The 13,192-nt window shown below is 41.0% G+C and overlaps 1 protein-coding gene across 1 annotated transcript in view; it reads left to right on the forward strand.

The window, feature by feature from the left end:
* The window catches only part of LOC124803337 (neural-cadherin-like), a 251,418-nt gene that overhangs the window by 14,177 nt on the left and 224,049 nt on the right, over window positions 1-13,192 (forward strand). Inside the window, exon 3 of the mRNA XM_047264522.1 lies at window positions 2,781-2,957. Within this exon, the coding sequence (XP_047120478.1) occupies window positions 2,781-2,957 (177 nt within the window). The remainder of the gene's footprint in view (window positions 1-2,780; window positions 2,958-13,192) is intronic.

Consider the following 13,192-nt stretch of genomic DNA (forward strand, 5'->3'; position numbering starts at 1 on the left):
TTCGTTTTTCCCGCGCGCTGTTCGGGAGTGGAATGGTAGAGAGACAGTATGATTGTGGTTCGATGAACCCTCTGCCAAGCACTTAAATGTGAATTGCAGAGTAATTATGTAGATGTAGAATTTCTTTGGAGTGAGAAATTCAATCACACATCGCTGTTTCATACGCGCGTCCATATCAGACTCTATTTTGGAACATTCCTGTACTGGCGCCAACTACCGCAGAACAAGGGAGCCACCTGCAAATGAAAGAGGATATTCAAGCATTAGCACTACACCAACTACGTCTGGCGCGGGCATCCAAATTCACCACAGAAAAATAGGAGGCATTACTTTCGGAACGACACTCGTATGTACAGGTCGGTGTACATCTTCGTCCGGTACACTCTAGACCCGAAATTCTGTTCGCTTTTCTTTTCCCCTGGACATCCGGAAAGGGGAACACTTCACCCACTTCGACTTCCAACGTAAAATTGATGTTCTGGTGTAAGGAATGAAGTGTATAAGGAAGGCATTCAGCTTGTCTCTTCCATGAGGCCATATGACGAAGGTGAAATCTACCGGAAGAAGCTGAGAGGTTTTCATTGGGGTGATTCCAGGACCTCCTCCTCGAAATATTCCGTAAACATATTGGCGACAGCTGGTGAATGTGGGCTCCTGTGGCTACTCCTTTCGTCTCCTCGTAGTAGCCACCGACCAAAAGAATGTCGACGTCCCTGCGTCAGATTTCTGGCCATTAAATTCTAAGGCTTCTTGTAAAGGAACTGTGGTAAAAAGAGAGACAACGTCGAAACTCACAAGAATGTGCGTGTTATTAAGCGTAAAGTTATTAAGACGTCCCACAAAATCCACACCGTTGTGGTGTGATGTGAGCACTTCCAGACATAAGAGCTAAACAGATCCTTTAGGTAATTAGCGAGTAAGTAAGTCGGAGCACCAGTGCGCCAGTGTTGCTGATAATGGGGCGTAAAGGAACCCCATCCTTGTCAACATTCGGCAGTTCGTAAAGTCTTGGTGAAAATGACATCTGCCTTAGCTTCTTAACAACCTCGTCTGACAAGCTGGATTCTTTGAGAATGCCATGGTCTTCGTCTCCACCCTTTTGATAGGATCAATGTCGATCTTCCGGTACGCAAGGTCTAGAAGACAGGTCCCACATTTTCTCAACGTAATACTGGTGACATAGGACAACAGTTGCGTTGCCCTTGTCGGCTGGTAAGACCATGATATCAGAATCTTCTCTCAGTTTCCTTGTGGCTGCCCTCGCCCTGCCAGGGATGTTCGGTTTCATGGATTCTGTGTGAGAGCATAACAGAGTTGGCAACGTACTTCTTCTGCTGTTTCAGGGGTACGTCGTGCTGGTACCTGTTCCGCTGAGCTGCACCCACTCTTAAATCCGCACCTATCACAGACATTACCAGCAGGCCTTGCTGTAATGTATGCCATCATTTTCCTTTGCAAGATGCTGCAATGCTTCAAAGGCCTTCCTGGTGCATGTCGTACGTCGACACTGTTCAGACAACACATATGTAGGGTTTATTGTAACGCTAAAGGCACAGAAGGAAACAAAATACAATGGAGCATTACCAGGTGGATCTGAATCAGCAAAGAAAATCCTCTAACAATGCAGTTCGAGTATTCAGGATAATGTTTACATAAATGGATTTTAGGAGGCCAAATATTGGCCCCTCATCAATACCTCTTCTGCAGTCCCGGCCACAAGATGAGTTTGAAATAAAATTTGAGAAATGGAAAAATCTCCAGTATGTGAAGGACTACATCCCGGAGTGGCCGAACGGTTCTAGGCGCTACAGTCTGGACCCGCGCGACCGCTACGGTCGCAGATTCGAATCCTGCCACGGGCGTGGATGTGTGTGATGTCCTTAGGTTGGTTAGGTATAAGTAGTTCTAAGTTCTAGGGGACTGATGACCTCACAAGTTAAGTTCCATACTGCTCAGAGCCACTTGAACCATTTGAATCTCCACTTTATCGTGAGCTCAGCAGCAACACATCCCAAAGAAGAGGACAAGGAAGATTCAGGAATTCATAACACAATGGTACCCAGAAAGGACGTTCTACAAGATATACCGAAGAAGCAAATGATTATGACACTACAGACACCGTCTGTGAGAGTATTATAGAAAGTGACTATGAATAATCTCCCGTATGTATTAGAACCAGACCAATGTACATTCCTTTTGCTATTTCAATTTTATTTGCTATTTACGTATTATTTTTGACTTTCTTATATTAATTTAGCTTTAATTGCCACATAATCTTGTTTTATAATGAGCATGTATTGTACGATATGTATCATGTGTGTTGTACGAAAAAATATTCAAAATATAGCACAGTAAATAAAATGTTTTTGCACTTGTACCTGTCTTACTCCAAAAATCTTTGCAATGGAAGGAGTATAACTATTTGTATCAAATTATAGAAACTGACGAAGGGACGTAACATCTAACCAGACCTACAACTATATACAGTTTGACCATTAGGAAATAATAGCTGATGTTTCGATAGTAAATCACATAATTTATAAACAGCTTTCTAACTTTGGCAGTTATTTGCTCAATTTGCTTCAGCGAGCACTTGTACCACTTGTAGTCTCAGCCTCTCATTTGCTTGCGTCACTGTCCCCTACTCGCCCCTTACGTTTCTACCTGTAATAGTCAAACAGCATGCATAAATATGAAACATAGGGTCGACGGCCAGAGATGAGGTCTAGAAAGGACTAAGCGACCGCTCTCTGACAGTGATACTGACGGATGTCTTGCAGTACGAGCTGCGTCTAGCGGCGATCCGCGGACAAGGGCCTTCAGCGGTGGGTCGGGCAGAGCTTCTGGTGACGGTGCTGAACGTCAACGACGAGCCGCCAGTGTTCCAGCAGGCCGTGTACCGCGCAGAGCTGCAGGAGGAGGAGGAGCCCGCACACCTGCCTAGGACCATCCTCACGGTAACTACATATCATTACATTCATCATTAGCAGTAGTAATACGCTAGATACATCAAGTAACGCCATTTACAACTCTATGTACCCTAGTAATTTCGAGTAATGATAGCTCATTGAAAGGCACAGGACACCACAAATATCAGAAGTGCAAGGCCCGTATTATGACATACAAACAGAGAACGACAGCAACGCTCCCAGTGACATGGCAGTGAACTTTGAATACGAAAAAATGGAGCAAAAATGAAACAGAGAACGACAGAAACGCTCCAAGTGACGCGGTAGTGAACTATAAACATGAGAAACATGGCTCGTAAATCAGTATTATTGATTTTCGAAGTTCTAAAACTAGATGATAATATTTCTAATTTATACTTTACGGCTAGTCGTACAGTCTGGTGGTAAAGTGCATTTATTTGTAAAACTCAGTATTGGAATTTCGACCCTGTGGCTGTTATCAAGTGGAGACTATGTTCTTTATTACGACCATCTTGTGCGTATTGCACTGTCTGAATTTCATCGAAAATATGTTGCTCGTATTCTGCTTAATTTTTGCTCTCATCCATTATATTGGGTGGGGTTAATGATTCCATTTTTTTTTTGTTTTTTTTTTTTTTTTTTTTTTTTTTGTTTCATATGAAACAGAAACTCTACTGCTTACGTATCCATGTGTAAACTGCCCGATGTAAGTGCACTGTAAGTATACTGCTCGTACTCTACGTTATTTTTCTAACCATTCGTTTTTCGTACTATCATATTTAATGGAGACCACGAAATTTTCGTTGATTTCTGCTAAAATATACTGTTTGTAGTATCTGTTAATAACATGAGGAAACATTTGAGTAGCTACCGTGGTATTTTTAACATTTGCAACGAAGAACGCTCTAGTCACCAAGACAACAAAGCATAGAATCTACTCATGTACATCTACATCCGTAGTCCCCAAAACACTGTGAAACGCATAGCACTCAGTGGCAAGAAACAACACCATTCAAAGCATAATTACTCATTCATTCCGTGGCAAGATATAATAAAGCTGAATACCTATAGTGTCAAAACCTGCTAGCATGGAGTTCTCCATCAAATGCGAGAAAGTGCGGAAAACGGATGCAAACAAAAATGACGTAGAATACGAGCAATGTACTTAAAACGCATAACGCATTTAAATCGAGCAGTTTACATCCATATTCGTAAGCAGAACTGCTGCACTTGAGTCTGCAGTACATTATGCAACGAAAGCAACTTCTGTTTTATATTAAACGAGACCCGTGGGCTCATCTAACCCTCCCAATAATACGAATGCGAGAAGAACGCAATCAGAATACGAATAATATATTTACAACGCAATTCAAACAGTGCAATACACAGGAGAAGACGTAATCAGAAGCACATTGTAATGGAACCAATTTCTGTTAACTATGAAACGAAAACAAACATGAAAGACTAAAAATCAGCCAATAAGAAAGCGATGTGATGGACTGATAAACTTGCAACGCTCTAAGTGGCATGGCAGGGAACCAAGGGGGTATTACCTAAAGACCGGCCGGAGTTTCCGTGCGGTTCTAGGCGCTACAGTTTGGAGCCGCGTGACCGCTACGGTCGCAGGTTCGAATCCTGCCTCGGGCATGGATGTGTGTGATGTCCTTAGGTTAGTTAGGTTTAAGTAGTTCTGAGTTCTAGGGGACTGATGACCTCAGAAGTTAAGTCCCATAGTGCTCAGAGCCATTTGAACCATTTTTGAACATGGTAGTCATTTGAGGCTGCGGAAATTTTGTTTGAGGTATTTACATTAAAAATCCGGGGCCATCAGAAAAAACACAAACTTTGAAAAACATCAGTTTCTGGAAAACGAAGACTTACGTAATTTTGATTTGTCTTGTGTAGAATCTTAATTGGTCAATATTCGTGAGTCACATAAACTTAATATCGATTGACTCTGTGATATTTTGATTAAGCAGTGTTAATTTTATTGTAGTCTTCTTTTAAAAACCAATTTATTTGCCCAGATTGCTATGTTAACAGACTTACTGGATTATTAGTTTCGGCAACATACATAGCCATCCTCAGAACCGTTAAACCGGGCAGTAGTAGTTACATCATACAATGCTTACACCACTGTTACGTGAGGACTGTACAATATGCATAAAATAGTGAGACATTACGATGACATGGGACACAAATGACCGTCGGGCGAAATGATACCGACCGACATACTATTTCCGCCTGCATGACGGGCGATGCAAATTAGGGCAGCAGTAGCCCATATCGGAAATATGGCTTTAACCCAGTGGTCTGACATATGTGTTCGACCCCACCGCGGCACTAAGCCGTATTTTATAATGATACTCTGCTGGCAGCAGAATCCAAAAACGTCAACTGACGTTAAGAGAATCTTAAGAGCGCATTTTCATTGCTAAGTAAGAAACAAAAATACTTAGAGAGACGGTAATATTTTAAAATATAATTAATTTGAATTTATGTGGAAGAATTCGGCTGTGAGCTAAGTGAAGTTTGCCTCTTACGTCAGGGGCAGTCTAGTATGTAGCACGGCCACTGCGGGGTTATACATGTGAGAGGTGCAAGATTTTATTGTTTAACTTCCAACCCTGACAACTAGAGCTGAGAAAAACCGACCAGGTAAAACCGATACCGGTATTTTAGTTCTGAATAAACGGTACTTTCCTGCGTTTGTTTGCAGTCGGTTTTTATATTTTACTAACAACCGAAATATCAATTAGCAATAGTAGCAGTGCTAAAATTTTTCGTTTTTAAATAAACCTTTTCTAAAAAAAGTGATTATTCGTAATTTGCATTCTTCCCCCCATGAACCATGGCCCTTGCCGTTGGTGGGGAGGCTTGCGTGCCTCAACGATACAGATAGCCGTACCGTAGGTGCAACCACAATGGAGGGGTATCTGTTGAGAGGCCAGACAAACGTGTGGTTCCTGAAGAGAGGCAGCAGCCTTTTCAGTAGTTGCAGGGGCAAAAGTCTGGATGATTGACTGATCTGGCCTTGTAACACGAACCAAAATGGCTTTGCTGTTCTGGTACTGCGAACGGCTGAAAGGAAAGGGAAACTACAGCCGTAATTTTTCCCGAGGGCATGCAGCTTTGCTGTATGATTAAATGATGATGGCGTCCTCTTGTGTAAAATATTCCGGAGGTAAAATAGTCCCCCATTCGGATCTCCGGGCGGGGACTACTCAAGAGGACGTAGTTATCAGGAGAAAGAAAACTGGCGTTCTACGGATCGGAGCGTGGAATGTCAGATCCCTTAATCGGGCAGGTAGGTTAGAAACTTTAAAAAGGGTAATGGATAGGTTAAAGTTAGATATAGTGGGAATTAGTGAAGTTCGGTGGCAGGAGGAACTAGACTTTTTGTCAGGTGAATACAGGGTTATAAATACAAAATCAAATAGGGATAATGCAGGAGTAGGTTTAAAAATGAATAAAAAAATAGGAGTACGGGTAAGCTACTACAAACAGCATGGTGAACGCATTATTGTGGCCAAGATAGACACGAAGCCCACGCCTACTACAGTAGTTCAAGTTTATATGCCAACTAGCTCTGCAGATGACGAAGAAATTGATGAAATGTATGATGAGATAAAAGGTAGTGAAGGGAGACGAAAATTTAATAGTCATGGGTGACTGGAATTCGAGAGTAGGAAAAGGGAGAGAAGGAAACATAGTAGGTGAATATGGGGCTAAGAAATGAAAGAGGAAGCCGCCTGGTAGAATTTTGCGCAGGGCATAACTTAATCATAGCTAACACTTGGTTCAAGAATCATGAAAGAAGGTTGTATACATGGAAGAAGCCTGGAGATACTAAAAGGTTTCAGATAGATTATATAATGGTAAGACAGAGATTTAGGAACCAGATTTTAAATTGTAAGACATTTCCAGGGGCAGATGTGGACTCTGACCACAATCTATTGGTTATGAACTGTAGATCAAAACTGAAGAAACTGCAAAAAGGTGGGAATTTATGTAGATGGGACCTGGCAAAAATGACTACACCAGAGGTTGTACAGAGTTTCAGGGAGAGCATAAGGGAACAATTGACAAGAACTGGGGAAAGAAATACAGTAGAAGAAGAATGGGTAGCTTTGAGGGATGAAGTAGTGAAGGCAGCAGAGGATCAAGTAGGTAAAAAGACGAGGGCTAGTAGAAACACTTGGGTAACAGAAGATATACTGAATTTAATTGATGAAAGGAGAAAATACAAAAATGCAGTAAATGAAGCAGGCAAAAAGGAGTAAAAAGTCTCAAAAATGAGATCGACAGGGGGTGCAAAATGGCTAAACAGGGATGGCTAGAGGACAAATGCAAGGCTGTACAGGCTTGTCTCACTAGGGGTAAGATAGATACTGCCTACAGGAAAATTAAAGAGACCTTTGGAGAAAGGAGAACCACTTGCATGAATATCAAGAGCTTTGATGGAAACCAAGTTGTAAGTAAAGAAGGGAAAGCAGAAAGATGGAAGGAGTATATAGAGAGTCTATACAAGAGTGATGTATTTGAGGACAATATTATGGAAATGGAAGAGAATGTAGAAGAAGATGAAATGGGACATATGATACTGCGTGAAGAGTTTGACAGAGCACTGAAGGACCTGAGACGAAACAATCCCCCCGGAGTAGACAACATTCCATTAGAACTACTGACAGCCTTGGGAGAGCCAAACCTGACAAAACTCTATCATCTGGTGAGCAATATTTATGAGACAGGCGAAATTCCCTCAGACTTCAAGAAGAATATAATAATTCCAATCCCAAAGAAAGCAGGTGTTGACAGATGTGAAAATTACCGAACTATCAGTTTAATAAGTCACAGCTGCAAAATACTAGCGTGAATTCTTTACAGACGAATTGAAAAACTGATATAAGCCGACCTCGGGGAAGATCAGTTTGGATTCCGTAGAAATATTGGAACACGTGAGGCAATACTGACCCTACGACTTATCTTAGAAGGAAGATAAAGGAAAGGCAAACCTATGTTTCTAGCATTTGTAGACTTAGAGAAAGCTTTTGACAATGTTGACTGGAATACTTTGTTTCAAATTCTGAAGGTGGCAGCGGTAAAATACAGGGAGCGAAAGGCTATTTACAATTTGTACAGAAAGCAGATGGCAGTTATTAGAGTCGAGGGGTATGAAAGGGAAGCAGTGGTTGGGAAGGGAGTGAGACAGGGTTGTAGCCTCTCCCCGATGTTTTTCAATCTTTATATTGAGCAAGCAATAAAGGAAACAAAAGAAAAGTTCGGAGTAGGTATTAAAATCCATGGAGAAGAAATAAAAACTTTGAGGTTCGCCGATGACATTGTAATTCTGTCAGAGACGGCAAAGGACTTGGAAGAGCAGTTGAACGGAATGGACAGTATCTTGAAAGGAGGTTGTGAGATCAACGTCAACAAAAGCAAAACGAGGATAATGGAAAGTAGTCGAATTAAGTCGGGTGATACTGCGGAAATTAGATTAGAAAATGAGACACTTAAAGTAGTAAAGGAGTTTTGCTTTTTGGGGAACAAAATAACTGATGATGGTCGAAGTAGAGAGGATATAAAATGTAGACTGGCAATGAGAAGGAAAGCGTTTCTGAAGAAGAGAAATTTGTTAACATCTAGTATAGGTTTAAGTGTCAGGAAGTCGTTTCTGAAAGTATTTGTATGGAGTGTAGCCATGTGTGGAAGTGAAACGTGGACGATAAATAGTTTAGACAAAAAGAGAATGCTGAAGATTAGGTGGGTAGATCACATAACTAATGAAGAGGTATTGAATAGAATTGGGGAGAAGAGGAGCTTGTGGCACAACTTGACTAGAAGAAGGGATCGTTTGGTAGGACATGTTCTGAGACATCGAGGGATCACCAATTTAGTATTGGAGGGCAGCGTGGAGGGTAAAAATTGTAGAGGGAGACCAAGAGATGAATACACTAAGCAGATTCAGAAGGATGTAGGCTGCAGTAGGTACTGGGAGATGAAGAAGCTTGCACAGGATAGATTAGCATGGAGAGCTGCATCAAACCAGTCTCAGGGCTGAAGACCACAACAACAACAATTTGCATTGGTTTGAAATACTGCGTTGTTGTAGAAAATGAGAATAGCAATCAGCGCTATGCTTATAACAATGACGACAGAAAGGAGCAACAAACACGTGGCATGAGAATTGGTACAGCACTGCTGAGATAATAAAGTCCCCGGCGCCGGGTGTCGTGGCTTAAGGTACGCATATACGTGCTGCGTGCAAGACTTGCCGTCACCTAGTCTATACAATGGTTTGTCGCTGTCGTCGTTGCAGATCCGTTGTATTGGTGAATTGCACTAACCATAGTCTGCAAAGATTTTTGCGAAGTAACTCAGCAATGAACTACAATACTTCATTTGCTTTCGAAGAGCAAAAGGTTATCTGCCATTTCTATGAAATATTAAGAGGGAGGAAATTATGGTAGTAGTAATAAATTAATAACAATTAATTCACAGTACACAATAAAAATAGCAAGTAGCTAATCTCTTGCCTGTGTCTACGTAATAGGCCTTTATCCGCTTGTAATCCTTGAAAACGGACAAATTAACACGAAGAACAGAGTTCTTAAACTTTAGTTTTCACCCTTTAGCGCTGAGTATTCGTAATGCCCAAACAGTGACGTCATCCCAGATTACAACATGAGTTCTGGGCAAAGTGTGAGAACATTAGAATCGGTAGGAGAATACTGAAGTCTTCTTGTAGTATTCAACCACTTATCTCTTTTCGAGAAAAGGAGCGAATGTTGGACAGACTAAGTTTTCTTTTATCTGCCAATTTAATTTAATATTTTCATTCTATGTGTCTTGAAACTGAGTGAGTCAAAATTTTTCACTCTTTGTTCGATTTCTACTTTTATCACAGGAAACGACTGGAATAAAAACCGAAGGTCGGTTATTTCAGAGAGCGGTTACTTTGAGCGGCTTTAAAGGTTACACTAAACTGTCGTGGAAAAAAATTACATAACCGAGAACCAGTTTTTGAGGAATAATCGCCATCCTGATTGACATATCACGAGCGTGCGGAACTAGGAGAATCCTTTACTGTGGTGCAGACATCAAAAGGAAGTAACATGAGTTCGTGAATATATATCATAGAGATGATCTTCTTGAAATGTACTTCGTGTTTGTACCAATTAATACGAAATCAAATTAATTATTTTCTAATACAATACAATGAGTAGAAGAAATATGACATTCAAAACATTTAATAGACATTTGTGATGTGTGTCACATTGCAGTTGCTGTTATTAATTAACATAACGTCTTCATTTATGTAGGTTACCAGTTAATAGTAACATCCATAGGGGCAGGTGTGCTAAAGTGACCAGGACAGAAAATTTTGCCATTGCTAGACTCAGCAAAACTCAGCACAACCAGGAGCACCTCCGTAGATGTCCAACGTCGCTTTGGAAGAAACGTCAGGGATAGAAAACTTCCATGGACCACGGCCATACAGCCCGGAAGAATTCTCGGCAGCTGAAACGTCCGGTCGTGAAAGCCTTCATTGTATCATTGCTAGTAATTTTTTTTCCCTGACTAGCGATTCTTTGTGCTGACACTAGTTGCAATGTACTTCGCCACTGTTGTCAGTGATACTGACGTAGGAAGCATGTTCCGTTATTCTTCAGTAATAACGTTTTTGTTTTTGAATCGTCTGATGTAAGGTAAGTCATTTATATTATCATTGTTACATCGGTTGTACGGAGAATCATAATTTTTCTAATATCAATCTTTAAACAACATCTTTCGGGCTACAAATACAGTTCCTTGATATTTATTTCAACCTGATAATTTCTTCCGTGGAACACTAATGCCATCATGATATCCGATTGGTAAATGGGAAATGTTGCCACATCGTCGGGAAAAGCCACCGAGGTATTAACCCCACTAAGAGTTTCAACAAAAAAAAAAAAAAAAAACCGTATAATACAACGGGAACGTCCGACTTCTAAGCCCTTTTATGCACGAAGCTATCATCCACTAATTTTATCCCTTTGTGAAAATTTTGAATTAATTAAGTTATATTATTTGAAACCGTCTCAGTTCTGTTATTATACGGCCGCTGTGGTCGATCAGTTCTAGGCGCTTCAGTCTGGAACCTCGCTGCTGCTACGGTCGCAGGTTCGAATCCTGCCTCGGGCATGGATGTGTGTGATAGCCTTGGGTTAGTTAGGTTTAAGTAGTTCTAAGTCTAGGAGACTGATGACCTCAGATGTTAAGTCCCATAGTGCTTAGAGCCACTTGAACCATTTAGTTCTGTTATTTTTGGCCTAATACGGGAGTGCGATTGAAAATGGTCTACGGAGGCCGCCTGGTATTCTTTCGGATAGTAGGGCATTAAGACGCCTACGCCTAGAAAATGTGCCTCGTAATCAGAGAAACAGGGGATCCTGTTATAATGGGGCTGGCCAGCGTATCCGTTCAGGTACGGAAAATTTAAGCATTCAGAAAAATGCACGTAGTTCCAATATATTAGTTTCCTTTTCACTAATAAATATTTGTTGTGATATCTTATAATATGCAGATTCAAAATACGTATGTGAGTGGTAGGCTTCCATCAATAACCATGGTTTGGTGAAAACTGAACTTGTTTGAATGGCCATTATACCTTCACCCCCCCCCCCCCTCCGTATGTGGTCCAAGGTGTCGTTCAACAATCTCAGTATCGTCTCGTAAGCAAAAAAGTTTGACTGCCGCTGCTTTAGCCGTACGTCGTCCCGCCGATTAACGCCTACTCAGCAGGCAACCTAAATGACTCTACTGTACCGCGTGCAGCTTCTGTGCCCTGCGAATATGGACAAACATCAGCTGTATAATGGAATGACGACAACGAAAATTTGTGACAGACCGGGTCTCGAACCCGGATTTCCCGCTTGTCACGAAAGATAGCCTTACAATCGGGTATCCGAGAGCGACTCACAGTGGGACGCAAACTTCCGATTGCCGTCAACCATGTGTCTATAGCCAGTACTGGTATATCCATACAATCACATTGCATCGTAATTCAGAGTAACAGATGCACTGCAATATCGTATCGATTCTTCTTGGGGTCACCGAAGTCACACTTGAACCCACTGATAAGTCTGGAGTAGCCTCTTCACGCATTTAAAAATATAATAAAACGAAAAAAAGAAAAAGAAAAGTAGAGTGCACGAAGCATTTGGTAATTCCTGACATTGGTAGTAGAATATCTGGGGTAGTACTGGCCTGGCTTCTACATCACAGTTTGAACATCGTCTCTGAACATCACCAGCGTCAAAATATTCATGTATTCCTAGTGCGGAAACGGTGCACATTGTTGGCGTATGAATACTAAAGATTTTCGTACATACATACAAAGGGAAACCATTTCCCCTTTGGAAAATTCTGGCGTCTATAAGATTTTCTGCGATACCTGCTCTTCTTACTAAATAGGACAAACAGGACATGCCTTTACAGCCCGATATAAAGAACATATTTTAAGAAAAAATGGCACTACCACCCAAAATTCGGCTTTTTCCGGCACCTTCTGATTACAGGCCATGCGCCGAAAGCTATTCACGGTATCAACATTTTGTACACCGAGAAAAAAGGACATAGATTAGATATTCTCGAAGAATTAGAAAATTTTTAAACGTCTTTGTCGAAATGATAACCTCATTCTCAATGAGCAGATGCAGTTGCGTAATAAAAACTTCTTCAACGGTATAAAGACGTTACTTGATATTTGATTTCGGGTTTGCTCGTGCAGTTACCGAAATGTTTTTTCCATCTAAGTCAACTCATAATTTTTCGTTTATTAAATGGTTTATATTGGCTGTATTTCATGTTATATCGTTCTCTACAGGCTGTGTCATTCAGCCCTTTTTGTATTTTCTATAATGGTGTTTTCGTCCTTTAAACTGTACTTCTAAGCTCTATATAGACAAAATGTTACCTTATCTGCTGCTGTAAAACAAAATATTGCCTTTTACGTCATGACATCATAATTTTCGTCTGTCTTTATTTGAATATTAAGTAGTCAGGTTGTATTTGCGTGTACTAGTTGGCACTCTTGGTGTAATGTTCACCTGCCCGCAGTTGCTAACGAGGGTGCCTCAGTCTGTTGCTAGCTGTGGCTTTATAGGTATGAGCAGCCCATAGTGGCTCGCATAAGGTATGACAGTTGTAGTTGTAAGCATCGAGCATAGATCGTTTCACAGATGCACAAATTTCTATTAACTTTTGCCTGTTGTCAT

Source organism: Schistocerca piceifrons, chromosome 6, assembly GCF_021461385.2.
Source record: "Schistocerca piceifrons isolate TAMUIC-IGC-003096 chromosome 6, iqSchPice1.1, whole genome shotgun sequence".
NCBI classification, from domain to species: domain Eukaryota; kingdom Metazoa; phylum Arthropoda; class Insecta; order Orthoptera; family Acrididae; genus Schistocerca; species Schistocerca piceifrons.